Below are 20,094 nucleotides of genomic sequence, written 5' to 3' on the forward strand. Positions count from 1 at the left end.
GGATACTAATAAACCTTTTGGTTAGGCATAAATGCATGCGACAAATTGCAAAGAGGTGTAGAAGATTTTTGCAGAGAAGTATTTTACCATATACAAAATTTACCAAAATATATTGGTGAGTATAAGACATTTTTGAGTTTTTTTCCTTGCCAAGCAAGTTGACTCATTGAGGTGGTCAACAAGGTCCTAAAAATATTATTTATATAGCTCAAAGAGGCCCTAGAGGCCCGTGGCTTTGAATTTTTCCACGGTTTTTCTCCATTTTTTTCTGTCCATGGCTGCAGTTCTTCAATTGTAGATCGCGATTGTTTGTACGTCTTTCATATATGCTTTTAGTCACTTTTTTCTTTGTTCTTCTCTTCTGTTCTTTCCTTCCCCTTTCAGCAGCGAGTCCTTTACCCACCATCTATCTGCCATTCTTGCAAGAATATAAGAGAACTACTTTCATCTCTTATTAAGGTTTTTCGGACATACAATAATGTTACAAACCGGTTAAAGTTTATTAGGAAGGATTGGAAAATAACAATTCATGGCGTAAAGGAAGTGTGCGATGTACTAAAAGCTTCTGGATTTAAGTATCTTTTGTCTAAAACATTGAATCAAGATGCTTTGGAAAATTTTTTTGAACAAATGAGACAACAGCACGGTAGTTGTATCAACCCAACTATAATTCAATTTTAAAGGGGCTTTAAGAAATTGTTATGTTTAAATTTGTTAAATTCTGGTACTGAAAACTGTAAAGGGGACTGTGAACTGTAGGCAGATGCCATATTAATAAAAATTTCAGATTTTTCCAAACGAAGTGAAGTATTTGAGTCCACACCAGCACATACTTGCAGAACATCGAATGAACTTACTGTAATGGTTACTGATTATAGGTTAAACCATATGTTGCAACAAAATGTAATAAGATATATTTGCCATTATAATGTCGTTAATAATTTTGTACAGATGTTTAAAAAATTTTATTTATACATCCTTGTCAAAATTTTCCACTTTTATATTGGTAAAGTTGTATTTTCGAGTACGACTGTTTTCTACTTTAATGTATATATATATATATATATATATATATATATATATATTAATAATATATTTACATCATTTATATTATTTATCTTCTTCTTTACGTGCCATCTCCGCGAGGCAATCATCATGGCTATTCAGATCTTAGATGCTACCGCTCTGAATAGTTCGATTTATGTGCATCCGTATCACTCCCTCAAGTTACGCAACCATGAGATTCTTCTCCTTCCTACACTTCTCTTGCCCTGGATTTTCCCTTGTATAATTCATTGAAGTATGGTGTATCTTTCATTACGCATAACATGCCCTAGTTATTGCAGCTTTCGTGTCTTGATGGTTTCCAATATTTCCATTCTTTTGTTGACTCTTCTCATGACTTCGTTGTTTATTACATGCTCGGTCCATGATATCTTCAGGATTCTTCTATACACCCATAGTTCAAATGTTTCGAGAGTTTCCAGAGTCGAGAAAATATATCACCTTGCCAGCCTAACTCTCAAGTCTAATTTCAGTTCTCCTGCACAAAGTACCTTTCTCATGTTATTGAAGTTTGTTCGTGCTTTCTCTATTCGAAGTTTGATTTCTTTGGAGTAGTCGTTTGTGTGAATAATTATTGTGACAAGATAATTGTAGTTTTCAACTTGTTCTAAAGTTTTACCGTTAATTGTCAGGCTTTCATCGTTATTTTGGGTTTTTGATATCCTCATAAATTTAGTTTTCTTGATGTTTATTGATAATCCATATTCTCCTTCAAACTCAACTATCTTCTTCATTAGCTTTTGGAGGTCTTGGAGGTTGTCTGCTATTATAATAGTATCGTCCGCATATCTAATGTTGATAATTGGTGTGCCATTGACCTTTATTCCTGCTATTTCTCCCTCAAGAGCTATTTTCATAATTTCTTCAGAGTATGCATTGAATAGTAGTGGTGACTATTATTTAAATGGAAATAAGCCACAATTAAAGGTTAAAGTACGTTTATTGACGTTTCAATTTCCACTTCGGAAATCGTTCTCAAAATACAAACATTAGTAAATTAAACAATTTTTTTTTTGTTACTTAGTGAAAAATTCTTCTAATTATTTAATTTTATCTGACTCATCTATATTGACAATCAGACATACATTATACATTTTAAAGTAGACGACTTTAAAATGATATTGCCAATATTGTTGAGTTGCGTTCCTGGGACGACTTTACCTAGAAGATAGTTCATTCGATTAGATGAAATCAACTTTAACTTGAGAATATCCGTCAGAACAGCTCATAGCATGTAATTCGTCTTTAAAAAGACAAATACATGCCATGATGGCAGTAAAATTCTCCTGTTAGTGATTCCATAGTAAATTAGGAGGGAAAAACCAGGAAAAAACCTCATAATACTATCCCGACAGGGTAAGTATTTGGTCGTGCATTTAATTTACCTTCAATAAACACCAAATTCTGATTTTATATGTTTGTTATTTAAAAAACATGAATGATGTATCCTCTATATGTTACTGACTTGACCATACACACCACTGTCGCATTCTTTTTTTAATTTCAAACTTTTCTGATGTGTGTTCATTAATGCGTATGTGTGCCTGCTGTTTATAATATACATTTGTTATAATTCGAACATCATTTTATTGTAATTGTTTTGCTTTGAGGACGTCCATTAGCTCTTTATGGCGGACTTTATCGAAAGCCTTATATTATTTATATATAACACAAATCTCAAAAAGTGAACACCCTAACACTGGTTCCGTTTAAAGCATGGCTGATTCCATCAGCGCGTACTTGTCTTGCCAAACAGAGTGGGCATTCTGATTATTTTATTATTCTGTGCCGTTGCGTTGTGGTGTGCTGAATCCTGAAGTTACTAACTGATTTTCTGTTTTCCGATGATTCAAAAATTTTTTAGACCCAAATTTTGTATTTAAATCGACTTTTATCCACCTATACAAAATAGACTTTTTCTATACACACACACTTCTTACTTGCTTTCTGCTACGTGTACAGAAAAACAGACTCATAAAATTACCTGCTAAAACGAAGTAGGACGTGAGAAATTTTTTCCGGCACGTTTTATCTGTATTGGTGAAAAACTAGGGCAGGTTGACGTTTATATCCTGTCAACTTGAGAAACAGTAAAGTGAAATGGAACTGCGTTTAACCCCACATTTTTCAATTGGATGAGCGTCTGACATATTTCACATTGAACGTAAATCCTATCGCTCGGCACTTCTGAAGCAAATATTTGAGCAATAACTATTTCAGGAAAAGCCCAATGGTGCCAGTAAACAATACACGAACAGAATTTCAGCGTTTGTAAATCTAGTTTCTTAATAATATGTGTAATTACCATTGTTTATAAGCCAGACAATCAGCAAAAAAGGTGCAAAAAATGTTATGTAAAGTTTTAAGATGAAAAGTGGTAGATGGAAATTTAATACACAAAATAAACATAACTTAAATAGCTGAGAAGTTTCGTGGAGAATTTGAGCGGTACTTATAACGAGGGGATAAGTATGTTTAAACTGCGGCTAAATTTGCCATTCTTTTTTAAAGATGTTTAAATTTTCGAGTTTGCTTTTTCTATAGAATTTTTAATAAAGCCTCAAAATTACCCCTGATTATGCCACTGATGCTCTAAAAATGATACGAACAAACTGAATTTTGCTGAGAATGTCACTTTTGAGACCGCAAAAAAGAAGAGAAACATGCTACTCCTACTCCCAGACTTCCCCTAAATCTTCCACCGTTGGAATTTTTGTGTAGAATGACGGTTGTCTCAGAAACAATGCTTAAAGCGACCGGCGATTAATCTTCAAAGAGGTAGCACGAAAACTAGTAATTAAAGACCACATGGAAAGAACTTGATACGTCCAATTTTTGACATTTCTCTTTTTTAATATCACTTTGTAGCATTAATTACATAGTTTCTAAGAGTAACATAATACATACTAATAACTTAATAAGTAAAAAATATAATTGTTTGAAAAAACCCTGTACAGGGAAAGACCTTGACATGTACATTCCAAACAGGGAAAAACGTTGATCAGTCCAGGAAATCCTAGCAGTTGGCAACAATGGAATGTGACATTGGATAGCCTGATTTCTACAGATGCACTGGTAAGTGTTCGAGTGATCAATGACCTTGTGCTTATGGGAAAAACTTTAAGAAAAGAAAAAGCTTTCGGAAAATGCAAGATGTTTCAAAGAAACTAAAGTTACAGTCTGATACAACTGGCGAAGCTTTTAAATGTGCTAAGAAATGTTTTGATACAATCTCTGAACATGAAAGACAAACTATTATAAAAAATATAAACTCTTCTAAAAACAATGATGAATTAAACTTATATCTAGCAGGCTTAGTTACCTTGGTTCCTATACAACCAAAACGAGCTATAAAACCCGAGAATGAGGCTGGTTTCCAAAATTGCACAGTCTGTTATCATGTAAAAATAAAACGGGAAGCCAGTGTGGAAGATGTTCTTATATACCATGTCATGGTGAAACACTAGGTAAAGTTAATATTCTTGTAAATAAGTTTAAAAAATCAAACAAACCTCCTAAGGATCTACGGGGTTTGTAAAGAAGTATAACATCCTCACTCTGAGCACAATATTAGTCATTTTCCCATGTTAATCTTTATAAGAAAATCTAAGATCCAAAATAGAAAATTGGTCGCAAAGTCGAACAGCTCGGAAACGGCTAGACGGATCATGAGGTACGAGGTATCAATGGAAAGGGTGAAAGAAGGCAGTTATTAAAACAAACATGCCGTCGTGTCAAAATGGCACTGTGGCGTATTTTTATTGGATCATATCGCATAAGGTATCAAACGATTGGATTTTATGGGAACGATATCAAACTCCTAATAAAATTAAACTACTCCAAGAAAGACGAAACAGAACAGATCGAACTTCGGACAGCTTTAAAAGTTTAAACAAAAACGTAAAGAAATAAATTAGGAACGATCATAGAAACTATACTAACAATCTAATAACAGATGTAATACAAGATAACTGCAATATGAAAGTATTAAAAGCAAAAAAAGCGGCATAACAAAAATCATAGAAATAAAAAATGAGAAAAACGTCACCGTCCGAGACAGAAAGGAAATAAGCGAGGCCATTGAAAAATTCTACACTAAATTATACTCGGTAAATACACAACCACAACAACGACGTACTGAACGAACAATAATTAACACCGGCTCAGAAGAAATACCGGACATAACCGTCTATGAAATAAGAATGGCCCTAAATCAACTAAAAACGAATAAATGTCCCGAAGAGGATAAAATTACAGTTGAAATGTTATAAATTGGTGGCAGAAAAATGGAACAGGTATTAAATATTCTATTTAATAAAGTAATTGATAAAGGAAAGATTCCTCGAGAATGGTACAACACCGAAGTCATTATACTATTCAAGAAAGGAGACAAAGCAAACATCGAGGATTACCGACCAATATCCTTGCTATCACATCTGTATAAATTACTAACTAAAATTATAACCAACCACCTAACATATAAACTCGATTTTTATCAACCTATCGAGCAGGCTGGATTTAGAAAACCTTTTAGTACCATAGACCACTTGCACACCGTAAGAATACCGATAGAAAAATGCACCGAGTATAATGTTCCAATTCATATGGCGTTCGTCGATTTCCATAAAGCGTTCGATTCCATCGAATTATCGGCAGTGCTTGAATCTCTAGAAAATGCACGTATAGATTCAAGATACACTAACATAATTAAAAACATATATGAAAATGCCACCATGCCGATAAAGCTGGACGAAAGCACAAAAACTAATTCCATAAAACTACAACGGGGAGTAAGACAAGGGGACACCATCTCTCCCAAACTATTTACCCTTGCTCTACAGCAAGTGTACTAACGTCGACGAATCATACTTAAATTACTTGAGATTCGCAGATGACATAGTTTTAATAGCCGATAATATCCAGGAACTAAATGATATGATACAACAATTGAATGCAGTTTCAGGAGCCGTAGGCTTAAAAATGAACTACAACAAAACAAAAATACTGAGCTGAGATCAGACAAATATAACAATACAAAATCATACCATAGAAAATGTTGAACATTATATATATCTAGGTCATGTCATCAAACTGGGAAAACCAAATCAAGATGCTGAAATTAAAAGAAGAACACAACCGACATAGAGCACTTTCGTCAAACTAGCACATACCTTGAAACACCTTAATTCCTGTAAACTTAAAGCAAAAGGTGTATAACACATGCATACTACTAGTTTGTACCTACGGCTTGGAGACAGTAGCCCTTACCAAAAAATCTGCCATAAAATTAGAAACAACGCAAAGAGCAATGGAACGAATCATGCTTGGAATATTACTGAGAGACAAGATTAGAAACACCCAGATAAGACGTAGAACGAAGATTAGGGATATTGTGAAAGAAATTACAAAAATGAAATGGCGCTGGGCAGATCACGTAGCTCGATATAATAACAACAGGTGGACACGGAGATTTCTAGAATGGAGACCAAGGACGACAACAAGAAGCATGAGAAGACCTCAAAAAAAAAGGTAGATGGCATAAGAGCAGTGGCAGGCAAACAGTGGATTAGATTGGCGCAAGATAGAGAAAGATAGAAGCAATTTAGAGAGACCTACATTCAGGAGTGGATGGAAAATGGTTGACAAAGAGACAAAGAGAGGTATCAAACTATATGGGAAAAACAAAACTACAGGGTATTGTCAAAATATAAGTCAAAGTAGCGTCCACTTATATACGCAAGGTTCTTTTAAAACATATATCTAGGGAATAGTCAAAGTATGTGACTACAAAAAGACTACAGAGTATTGCCAATAACTGGAAAACTGAAATTATATTGTAAAATGTTGTTTTATGAATGTTTCATTTAATATTTTGGCATTACAAATATATTTGCTCTGTTTCTGTGTTTTGTTTGTATAGGATAATAACGTGATAAGTCCTTCTTTACATGGGAAAAACTTGTTAGGTCCATGTAGACGAATAAAGAACAATTAATACCAGTTATATGCAATATAAATATTAAAAAAACCTAAAACCTAAATTAACAACCAATATGGCAAATTTTTTTCTTTTTATTACTGATTAAATGATGTCGTACTTTAACATAATCACAGAGTTTTAAACTTTAATAACGTTCTCCTGAACAAAACTAAAAATGTGACTTATCAGGCTATTATCATGGTCTTCAATTAATAGTACTAAAGTAAAAATTTAATAGAGCAATAGAAATAAAAAACTTATCAATAACACTCACTCTGCATCTTGCACAAGAGAAGAATCAAGCGACAAATTTAAACCAAAAATTGTCAAAATTTTTGCCAACATGACAACAATAGTGTGTATTACCTTACATATTCTAACATAATTCTTTGTATTATTTATACATAGAACATATTGATTGTATACATACTTTGAACATGATCCGTAATATTTGCACTAATTGCACTAATAACAGTACTGACTAAAATCCTTTAAAAATTTAATATTTAATATTAATTCGTAATATGTAAGTGAAAAATGATACATTTTAAAGATAATTTAATGAATAAGCAATGGTTTACTTATGCTGCTGAACTTGTTCGATCCAGCCTGATTTCGAGTATTTTTTTGTGACGCAAGAACTAAAAAAAAAAACACAGATTTTAACCCTTAACTACTGACGTGGATGTTTCAGGACGTAGACTCTGACATGCGGTATGTCATACCGTTGCCTATTCTCCTTTGTTTTTAACATGAATTTATCTTATATCACTGTATTTGTTTTTTATATCAACTACGGAATGATTCTTCACATTGCTGTAGCATAATATACTGCTACAAGTAAAATAAACTTTACTTTTTCAAGAATATTATGAATGAATGCATAATATTTAAAAAAATGGTGGACGTTACTACAAAATCGTTTATAAACTAAATTACAAGAAAAATTGATTACTTGTGACTAACAAATGGTAAAATAATGTTAAAAGAAACAGACTAATGATTTAAATTTAATGAGAAACTAAAATACAAAATTCTGACAATAACCAAAAGTCCGCAATTTTTCTTTGTACACTGTAAGCACACTGGTTTTCCACAAGAAAAGCACACAAGTACGTTTATTGACGTTTCAATTTCCACTTTGGAAATCGTTCTCAAAATTTTCCGAAGTGGAAATTGAAACGTCAATAAACGTACTTTAACCTTTAATTGTGGCTTATTCCCATTTAAATAGTAATTACTTTAAAATGCCACAAGAAAATAGCTTCAGAACAATATTAAGAAACCGTTATGGGCCCAGCGTTATTCAAAATTTTCGGAGATTGGAAATTCTATACAAGAAACTGGCACATTGTCAAAATTCAATCAAATTTTTACGAAGATGTAGAGACAACAACCTAATACCAAAGGGCTTGAAGTTACGTCCAGCATATTCAAGCAGAAGGTTGGAAAACATTCTACATAGAGCCAGCTTGTCCATGATCCGCGAAAGGTTGATTTTAAGAACGATTTCCGAAGTGGAAATTGAAACGTCAATAAACGTACTTTAACCTTTAATTGTGGCTTATTCCCATTTAAATAGTAATTACTTTGAAAGTAGTAGTACATTCTTATTTTTTTTGGCACATATGATACAAGTACACACTTGTTTTCATCATCACCATATACAAAAATACTAGAAAATACTACATAAAGGTCTTCCTTTTACGTTTGTTAACTTAGGGGAAATTTGTTGTTTATTTTTACGCAAAGTACCTATTGTTGTCAAGCTATGATTGTTCAATAAAGAGTTGGCTAAGGGTACAGAGGAAAATTCATTATCCGTAGTTACATTACGAACGGTTCCACTTATGGGTCGTGTAAGTCTTTTTACTACTCTAGATGCATTGTTGGGTAGTTGATATGGTCCTTTATTGGCTTATTGGCTATATACTGCCTAAATTTGCATCGACCACGGAACGCTTTCAACATTACATCTATGGTCACATAGAATCCAGGAGTGTATGCAGATAAACAGTTAGTGACAAACATTTCATATATTTCTCGAATGGGTGCAAGATTATCATCTGCCGAATTTTCTTGCCTCTTAGTGACGTCGTCAAATCTTACAGCTTGAATTATTTGATGAAATCTTTTCTTGTACACAGTAGCTGCAAAAATATCTAGAGCTGTGCCATCTCATTTCCAGAGTTCATCAGTATTTAAATGTTGCGCTTTCTTTGCCCCAGCAAGGAATAAAAGTCCGATAAATGCTTGCATTTCCTAGTAGTCAATAGCAGGACAATCCCTAGGGCGAGTATAAAACGCTCTCATCATATCCAGTTTTTTATTTGTATATTTTACAATATTATTGATCATAGCATCCGAGAAAAACAATTTCCAGCATTCTAATATGGTTTTGGCGCCTTTTGCTTTTGCTTTTACCCCACGTAAGTTCGTAACAATATTAGAAACTTTGGTCTTACCTTTGGGAGTGTATTTCTTATGTTTTAACCATGGTGTTTTATCTTTGCCATAAAATCTTGGATAACCATCATCTTGGCCGCTTTCTTCCATGGCATCTTCAGGATCACTGGATAGGGATGGGAAAAACCTACCGGTTTTAACCGAAACCCGGTTTTTTTACTTCGCAATAACCGGTTTTATTGGTTGTTTTTTTGTCCCGGTTATAACCGGTTTTTTATTTTTAAAGTAAAAACTGGTTATTAGGTTTTTACGGTAATTACGATTAGGTTAGGTATTATTTTGGATCCCAATCATAATTATTATTCTCAAGTAATTATTTCAAACAAAAACATAAGTAATTCAAATTTTATTTTATTTTATAAGTACAGAAGCAAACTGAAAGTGCAAACTTGTAACCTATTGTATTAAAAAAACCGACAACCGATTTTTGGAAAACCCACATATGAAAGTATTGGCGGTTACAACGTTGTTCTCGCATAGCACTCAATTATTGTAAATCTTCATCATCCAATCCAGCTGTTTTCCAAAAAGAGAGGTTATCCGTAGTAAGTGAAGGAGTACAATAATTTACCTAGGTTTCGTTTATAAAAAGATATTTTTATAGAGTATAATTTTATATTATTTTTCAAATCTGATACAAAACTACAGTAATAAATAATAATAGTATTAAATACTTATTGTTAATAAGTTTACAAATATTAACCATATAACTAACACTTTTAAATGTTAAATACATGTCTTAAAAATATAAAGAAGTAAGTACTTCAAGCTTCTACTCCACTTGAATACGAACAATATGGCCATCTTCTCCTCCAGCATATATTTCACCATCCCTTCCAACTTCTATGGCATTTACAATTATACCGGCATCAATAGTTGCTTCCAGTGTGATTGAGTTATTTTCTATGATCCACTTTTTGATATTCTTGTCCCAGCCACCACTGAAGATGATGTTTTTGTTGTTCCATTTTGCTCCGGCGAGTGAGTTAATAATTTTTGTATGAGCACCCTGAAAAACATATTGCACTATTAAAATGGATTAATAATGAGTTAGAGTATTAGAATAATCTATAAAGATATAATAAATTATCGACTATGTCTTAGCTAATAATATTATCAGAAACAGTTTAAAGATGTTTGAAGATTTTTACTCTGAACACTCAAGTATTTTTCTACATTTCCTGTTTACTCCAGTCGTTAAAGAAGAAAATGCCATTGAACCTTTAAAAATCATACGAACAAGTTGAATTTTAATATTAGGTGAATATTAATTTTGGGACCTCAAAGAAAGACCCCAGAAATGAAAACGGAGACCTTCTGAAGGACCTCTGCAGCATAAACGAACTACGTATTATTAATACACATTTTCCTCACAAAGAACAACACAAATACACTTTTGAAAACAGTAGAGGATAAATATCTATGATAGACTATATTCTGTCAAATAGAGAGTTACATCTTTCTCAAATCTTGGATGTAATAACACTAACATCAGTAGAAATAGGAAGCGATCATAAATTGGTATTGTGCAAAATTCTAATGAAAACACACACACACACACACATATATATATATATGTATATATATATATATATATTGAGATGATATTAAATATATGTAGGAGAGGCGAAGGTAATCTAGAATGAACTTAGATAGTGATTAAAGAAATAATTTATAGGTTATGTACTAGAGCAGTGGTTCCCAACCTTTTTCCCATGATCGCCCCCTTAGACAGATTTCACCAGTTATGAATACTACAATCCCCACCCCCCCCCCCCCCCACCCAATTAAATTGAAACAAATAATGAATCTATACAAAAGGTAAGTATCCATATTTATTTATTTTTACATTTCGTAAAATGATAAATGGTTATATGTGTGTAAAAGAATTGTTAATGGCTTCCTTGGGCCTGGTGTCCCTCACATAATTTCTTTATGTCTGGCTCAATGTTGGTTAATAACAACCTCAAATCCCCTCTTTCTATTATGTCGAGCCTATTTCTTTGTCTGTTTTTCAATATACACACATAACTAAAACCTTTCTCCACTAGATATGTTGTGGGGAATGCCAATAATAATAATTTGATTGCATTCCACAAGATTGGATACACTTCTTTTGTCCGCGGCCAAAATCTTTCGTACCCACACTCCCGAAACAAACTTTCAATTTCAACATCATGTCTCAAATCAATCAAGTTTTCTTGAAGAGAAGAACAAACCGTTGAAACTTCCACGCTGAAAGGATTGATAAACCAAGTTGGCACTTTCAGACTAGTCAAATCTTGGGAATCGGGACTGCAGATCTTGCATATTTTCTTCTCTCTCTTCTCTGCATATTTTCTTCAAAAATAGATAGTTTGTCAATGAATGCTCCGACTACTCCCTTCGCTTTGGCCATATTTATGTACTTCCCCTGTAGTTGCAGGTTCATTTCATTTAATTTTTGAAAAATATCTAATAAGTAAGCGATGTCATTTCGCTTCTCTTGTAGTTCTGTACTCAGTGTTGGGTTAGTATTATTAAGAAATTCAATAACAGTATCCATGAGACTGAAGAACCGCCTTAAGCAATTGCCTTTAGAAAGCCAGCGGACTTCCGTATGTAGTAGCAATGTATTAAATATCTCATCATTTTCTTCACAAAGTGTACGAAATATTCGATCATTCTTTGGTTTTGCTTTAATTTGATTTACCGCATCTATGACAAGTCGAAGAGAATCGTGCAACCTCCCACTCAAATTCTTGACAGCCAAATGCTCTCTGTGAATGATGCAATGAACACACAAAATTCCAGGTACTGCTTGTTTCAGATGTGCAATAAATCCCCAATGGCGTCCTGTCATTGCTGCCACACCGTCAGTAGCACAGGCCATCATATTTAATAAGGGAATCTCTTTTTCCTCAAAAAATCTCTTAATGACCTCAAATATGGAAGATCTTTTTGTATCAGTAATCAGACTTCTAACAAATAGCATTTCCTCGGCCATTTCTCCATTGTCGTCAATGAATCGGACATATTGGAGCAAAGCTGTGCTGTCACTCAGGGTACTCTCGTCAAGTTGCACAGTAAACTCTCTGCTTTTTAATTTATTGCAGAGAACATCTTCGACATTCGCTCCCATTTCATCAATCCTTCTGGAGACAGTATTATTGCTGAGAGGAACTGCATCTGTTACTTGGCTGGCCTGACTGGGTCCCCACATAGTATCAACTATCTCGTTGACAGCTGGAAGGATGAGTTCTTCTCCAATTGTGTGCGGCTTGCCACTTTTTGCTATTAAGAATGATACCTTGTAGGAAGCAAGTAAACCCTTGTCGTTTTTCTTGGTAGCTTTTGCAATCAATGACCCAACAGTAACTCGCCTTTCATACTTTGCCTTGAGCTCCTGTAAACGAAAGAAATACACATTCACTTTAATTATTATAAGTAATGGTAATAAAGTTTAAAAAAGGTTTTCTTTCAGTCTAACTTTTGGTAATAGAAAGTAAAAATAATTATAATATGTTGATACCTAGGTATAGTTACGATCACTAAATAGTTTACACTTTAATTTTTACATTGCAATACTTTTGACGTAAAAGGTGCGTTTAAACGGGGTAAAAATTTAAAAAATAGGCTCCTAGATACGTAAGTCTGTAAACTATTCAATGATTGTAACTGTACATGGAAAAAATACATCCTACAAACAAAAGACTTTTAGTCACGGCAAAATATTGGACGGGTCTGTCTGACTTATCTGAATGAATCCTCTTCAAGTGATCCATAAGACGAGGCGGCTTCATGGATTCGTTTGACAAAGATTTTGCACAAATGAGACACAATGGTAGATTCCTATTCCCTGGCAATTCAATGAATCCATATTTCAAATACTCCATTGAGTACTGCCGGCACTTTTTTTTAGGTGCTGACATTTTGAGAGCAAAACAAAAGAGTAATTAATTACAATTCTCAATAAATAATTATATTGCCACGCGTCGACGTCTCTGTCCGAATTCTAACATTGTGACTAATAATGATTCTAATATTGTGACGCCTCGTGTTCGATAAGATCTGTGACTAGACGAGATGTTTGTGTTATTATTACCTGCATTGGTATACCTATATTTACTTTTTATTATGCTATGGATATCCGATCGAAAGTATTGTATTTTTTTCTCTATTCTTATTTTTCTCAATTACCCATTTCTCGTTTTCCGGATGCTAAACGCCCCCTTATCGCCCCCTTTTCTCTGTCGCCCCCCATATGGCCCCCTTCGCTCTATCGCCCCCCTGAACATCTCAAATCGCCCCCCGGGGGGCGATCGCCCGAAGGTTGGGAATCACTGTACTAGAGAATATTATAAAAAAAGTATTTATATGAGGGCATTCTTAAGAAATTAGCATAATAATAAGTTTAAAAAGTTTTTTATTTTGCAATGTATTTGTTTATTTTCAGAATTGTGATATTATAAATATATTTGAGTAAGCCATCTTTATAGGCAACCAAATATACACTGAAGTAAATTTGGTTGTAGGAACTTTGGTGTATGAGTATGGATTCAAAATAGTGTTATTTATTAATTTAAAATGTTTAATTTATATATAAGTTTATATTTCTGATCTGAAAAGCCTAAATTTCCATAAAATTCTCGATAGAATTTTAGTTAGGATAGTAGTTTTCTAGATAGAATAGTAAAGAATTACCTAGAAATCTAAAATAAGACGTCAATAGAAAGAATTTAACCTTTGTTCGGAGTAGAATTTTCGTGAACATTGTAGTGTCTATGAAATATAAGGATTCGAAGATATTTTCTTTCAAGAATATTCGGGAAGATTGAAATGATATAAATACGATGTGATTTTGATTTAAAATGGTCAGTTAGTATAGTTAGTCAGTCAGTATAGTCAGTATTAGGTATTAGTACAGTATTCAATAGTCATGAATGCAGTATTCAAGATAGTCAGTAATCAGTGATTCAGTAGTTGGAAAGTATATTAGATGAAGATTGAAAAATAGTATTAAGAGAGTATTAGTTGGAGATTAAAAATTATATTATGTCTATGGTGATTGGAGATTGGAAAAGAAAAAAAGATTATTAGAAAGAAGAATAAACAAAAAGAAATATAAAAAAGGAAGAATATTTACCGATTTATAAATGCTATTAAGAAGAAAAATATTTTAAAATTACAAACAATAAATAAACATCATAATAATATATATAACAAAACACCAGAATGTACCACAAAATAAAAGTCTAAAGCTTACTGGATGACTTCACAAGATACCTATTAAAAAAAGAATAACCGAAAACAACAGAAATACATATATCACAGAAAGCGATGGAGTCGAAGAAAGCTGGGCAAAAATTAAATTGAGTCTAATATCTTAGCCTCGGCCAAGGAAGTTCTCGTTGAAAAAAATATAAATAAAAATAAATCGTTCCCAAGGCGAAGAACTCCATGGTTTTGAACAGAAGTGAAGGAAAAATGTAAAGAAAAGAAAAAAGTTTACCTGAAATATATGTTAACCAAAGCACAAGAGGCATACCATAATTACAAGACAATTAGAAACGAAACACATGCATTTGTAAGAAAAATAAAAAATAATCACTGGGAACTCTTTTCGAAAGAAATGAAACATGATTTTTAAGGTCCGCAAAAGGAAATATGGCGCTTCATAAGCGATCAAGGAACGGAGGTAGAGGAACTAATATATAAGTATTATACATAAAAATGTGATTAAACGTTTTATATTCTCATTATTGCTATAGACTGTCGACACATGGACTGTTTGTATTCTACTTACAAATAAATTAGAAGCACTAAAGATGTGGATATTTCGCAGAAGACGTTCGTAGAAGAACTACTATTTTTATTATAAAATAAAAATGGGATGTATACTTATAGAAATATGAGTTAATTATATCAGTAATAGCAGTCTCCAGAAAGGTTATTTTCTTCTTCTTTTCTACTCTTTTAATTTCGAACTCTTCTAATGTATATTCATTAATACGTATGTGTGTATGCTGTTTATAATATAGATTTGTTATAATTCGAAGGTCATTGTATTGTAATTGTTTTGGTTTGAGGACGTCCATTAGCTCTTTATGGCGGACTTTATCGAAAGCCTTCTTGTAATCTATGAAACAGACGTACATATCTTGGTTCACATCCAAACATCTCTAGATTACTACGTTGAATACAAAGAGAGGTTCACGGGTACCTACGGATCGACGGAATCCAAATTGGGTTTCTTCAATATCCATATCAAGTATTTGGTAAATGCGTTTATGGATAATCTTTAAAAACATTTTAAGTATGTGAGACATCAGGCTTATAGTGCGGTGGTCGGTGCATTCTCTAACATTTTTCTTTTTTGTGAGACAAATAAATGTTGAGGTTAACCATTCATTGGGTATGTCATCCGACTAATAAATTTTATTAAACAGCTTTAAGAGGACATCCATGTACTCATTTTCTATTATTTTAAGGATATCAATAGGCAGTTGATCTGGCCGCGGGCTTTTTCCGTTTCTGGTATTTTTTAGTGCACACAATATTTCTTCCTTTGTAATGTCTATACTTGTTTCTCTGTCCTCGAAAGATATGTCTTGTAGGTTTCCTCTTTCGTCGTCGAAGAGCTCTTTCATATATTCTTTCCATCGTTTTAGCTTTTTGTCAGTCGTTATCATAGTATTTCCTGTTTTATCTAAAAGAGTTCTGTTGTGGTTTCTTTTTTGCAGCCCTGTCATTTCTTTAACCTTTTTATGTAGGTTGAATAGGTCGTATTTGTTCTGATGATATTCTATCTCTTTACATTTTTTTTCATAGTAAGTTTGTTTTGCCTCTCTTATAATTTTTCTGATTTTATTGTTAATGATTTTGTAACTGTGACTGTCTTTGTTCTTGGCTTGTCTTCTTTGGTCCATCCTGCCGAGTATTTTGTCGGTCATCCAGTTATCTCTCTTTCTTATCGGTTCTTTTAATATCTCTTTGCATTGAACGAGGAGGCAGTTTTTTAATGTTTCCCATTATTGGTTTATCTCGTAGGTGTCAGTATCTAATTTATAAAAGTTTTCGTATATTTTCTGTTGGAGTTTGTTTTTTAGATCAGCTTCTTTCAGTTTCCTAACATCTAATTTTGGAGTTTGTTTGGGTTTTCTAATACATTTAGGCTTAAGCGTGACATTAGCGATTAGTGTGTTATGGTCTGATGTGACGTCTGCTCCTGGATATGTTTATTTGATTTGATGGTGTTACGATATCTCTCTTTAATCATTATATAATCAATTTGGTTTCTTACCACTTTTTCCGTTTTATCTGCTGGTGAGCGCCATGTATACAACCATCTTATAGCTAATTTAATGAGCGCGTGTGTGATTATTAGACTTTGTTCTTAGTAGAATTGTATTAGACAATCTCCACTATCGTTACGTTCCCCAAGTCCTTGATCTCCCATTATTGTTCCAGCTCTTCCCTTGCCGACTTTTGCATTGAAATCACCCATAACTACCGTGACTTCCCTATTCTTTACCATTTTCCGTGCATCTTTAATTTGTTGGTAGAATGTTTCTACTTCATGTTCTGTTGCATCCTTCGTTGGCGCATATACTTGGATCAAATTAGTTTTGTGTGTGATGTCCTTTGTAATAACATCACTCTTTCTGAGATTGGGACAAAACCCTCTATTGACTCGTTGACCTCTGTATCGACAATAATTGCTACTCCACGTCTATGCTGCTTGTCAATGTCTCCCGTTTAAACTAAGGTACCGGTTTCTGTCGAAAGGTATCCTGAGTTAGGCCACCATGTTTCGCTTACACCTAATATATTTATATTCATTCTTTTCATTTCTTGAAGGATGTTATGCATTTTACCAGGTTAATACACGCTTTTGATGTTCCACGTACCTATTTTTGATAATTTTACTTTGTCTTGTTTTGATGTTTGACAAGGGTTTCGCCGGTTAACGACCTGAGGGTCCTTGTTTGTTCCTCCCCTACCGGATCTTGGGCTTCGATTCCCATAATCAGTTCCTTTTTTTCTTTTATACTCATTGAAGGGCTATACTGATAAAAGTAGAGGCGCAAAACAGAAATATATGGAAATGTCTAGAGAAATTTTATGTTCAACAATGGACAAATCAGGGCTAATTGATGATGATGATGATAATGATGATGATGTTGACTCACTAGAACTAATCTTGGCAAGGAAAATAGATGCAAACATCAACTAGGCCGTAGAAAAATAAAGTGGCTTAAGAATATTAGATAATTTTCATTTCTGGAAGTACGTTTTTAAAAATATCGTGGTTTATGAAAATAGATTTTCAGAGGAAATCGCCAAGCTTTGATAAAAGCGTCATTACAAAAAGAGGAACGACTTTAATGAATTTTGGTAATAAACTGGTCTTCAGCCGAATGTATTTCGCTTTTATATGGCTATAATCTGGTTAACATTACATTAAACAGTCAGAGCCAATAACTTTGCGGATACGGCAGTAATATTTAATCCTGGGAATATGAGAAACGTTATTTTAATATGTTTTATAAAGCTGAAATGTGTCGACAAAGGGATGTGATCGTTAAGTTGTGTCGAAACGAAAATGAAACTTTTTTACATTCGCGGCGATTATCAAAACATTTAATTTCCGCACGGGAGCCAGTTGAAAACTCTGGTGAGTTTGTAATATCGCTACTTTTTAACAAAGGATTCACTTTGGGGTGGTGTAGACAGTTTGTTCCGTGGAATAAACAAAACTTTATTGAATATGTTTTAAAAATAAAGTAATGGGTCGCTGATTCTATAAACATTCACGTGATATACTTATAAATCAGTACGTAATACGAACTTAAAAGTTTAAAATTTAAAATAAATTATAATTTGTGACGTTAGTTGCACAGGATGATTGTGCTTAAAATTATTCGTGCTTATCTTCTAGTCTTTTTACTTTATTTTTGTTTCATTGTATTTGTATTTACTTGATATTCACTTAATTTTAAAATATTTTTAACTCCCATCTACTTCCTTCCTCTACTAAACATATATTTTTTGCATATGTGATGGATTCGACTTCTGTTAAGGAAACTTCAAAACAATCAGCCGGGCGGATTTTTTGACGACGACTTGGCAAACGAAATAAGGTTAATGATAAGGTTAATGATAAGGTTAATGATAAGGTTAATGATAAGGTTAATGATAAGGTTAATGATATTGGTTTATTTACTTGTAATCTGCGTACGCTGTATAGTGCAGGAATCTAAGAAGTCTGTCCAATATACTTAATGAATACTCAGCAGACATTATAACACTTCAAGAAATCAGGTGGACAGGTAGTGCTAGCCTAGAAAAAAAAGACTACACTCTTTACAGAAGTCATAGCTTTCGAGCCAATAAGTCCAAGGATATGTAGAATCTGAATTAAATGCAGGTTCTTTAATTATAGCATTATCAATATCCATGCTCCCACTGAAGATAAGGAAGACGAGGAGAAGGACATATTTTACGAGAAACTGGAAAGCACTTACAGACAATGTCAGAACAACGACATAAAAATTATTGTTGGTGATTTTAACGCTAAAGTCGGCCAAGAGACTATTTACCGACCCACGATCGGCTAGCATAGTCTTCATGCTGTCAGCAACCAAAATGGTTTACGCCTGATTGAACTCGCAGCATCATTGGGAATGGTGGTAGTAAGTACATGTTTTCCTCACAAAAATATCCACAAAGCCACATGGCAATCACCAGACGGTCAAACAAAAAACCAAATGGACCATGTACTACTTGATAGTCGACAGTCCTCGGACGTACTAGATGTAAGAGCATGTAGAGGTGCTAATATAGACCTTGTAAGAACAAAACTCAGGGCTCGTATATCAAACGCTAAGAAGGGCCAGAGCACAAAATCTACGAAATTTAATTCTAATGTGCTAAAATCTGAAGACGCTAGGGATAACTACAGGAAAATTTTAAATGAAGAGCTGACAAGAACTGACGAAAATTTAAGTATAGAAGAACACTGTACCAAACGCAAGGAAGCTATCCATACAGCTGCTAAAGGCTTTTAAAAGCTAACCAGGCTAAAATAAACAAAGATTGGTTTGATGAAGAATGTAGATCCATTGACCAACAAAAAAATGAAGTATACAAGAGACTTCAGCAGCGCAGAACGAGTTCAAACCTGGAAGACTATGAAAATTTTAGATGAGAAAAAAAAAGGACGTGTAGAAGAAAAAAGAAAGAGCCATACGAAAACGCTCTAAACGATATTGTTAACCACCACAATAGGAAATACTCGCGAAAATTCTACCAGAAGATAAACACCTGCAGAAAAGAATTCAAAAGAATAACATCATGTAAAGACAAAGATGGTTCCATAATTAGTGACAAAGAACAGATACTAAACAGGTGGGCGAATCATTTTGAAGAACTGCTTAACGAAAGTCGTCAAGAAGACCAAATAGAAATTACTCTGCCTGAAATGGATGAAAACGCTCAAGAGCCGCCCCCCACCGACGAAGAAATTAGTAAACATCATCATCATCATTGGCTTTTACAACTCTTCGTGAGTTTTTGCTGCGTTTACTATAGCCTTCCATTGA

At 33.6% G+C, this 20,094-nt stretch overlaps 2 protein-coding genes across 7 annotated transcripts in view; one reads left to right on the plus strand and one right to left on the minus strand.

Annotated features, from left to right (window-relative positions):
- The window catches only part of LOC140450416 (uncharacterized), a 743,391-nt gene that overhangs the window by 232,287 nt on the left and 491,010 nt on the right, over positions 1-20,094 (plus strand). The window lies entirely within an intron of this gene.
- LOC140450414 (uncharacterized) overlaps positions 10,107-20,094 on the minus strand; it is a 46,405-nt gene continuing 36,417 nt past the window's right edge. For both annotated transcript variants that reach the window (XM_072544038.1, XM_072544037.1), the window contains exon 6: positions 10,107-10,520. In XM_072544038.1, the coding sequence (XP_072400139.1) occupies positions 10,284-10,520 (237 nt within the window). In that variant the 3' untranslated portion in view covers positions 10,107-10,283. The remainder of the gene's footprint in view (positions 10,521-20,094) is intronic.

The sequence above is a fragment of the Diabrotica undecimpunctata genome, chromosome 9 (assembly GCF_040954645.1).
Source record: "Diabrotica undecimpunctata isolate CICGRU chromosome 9, icDiaUnde3, whole genome shotgun sequence".
NCBI classification, from domain to species: domain Eukaryota; kingdom Metazoa; phylum Arthropoda; class Insecta; order Coleoptera; family Chrysomelidae; genus Diabrotica; species Diabrotica undecimpunctata.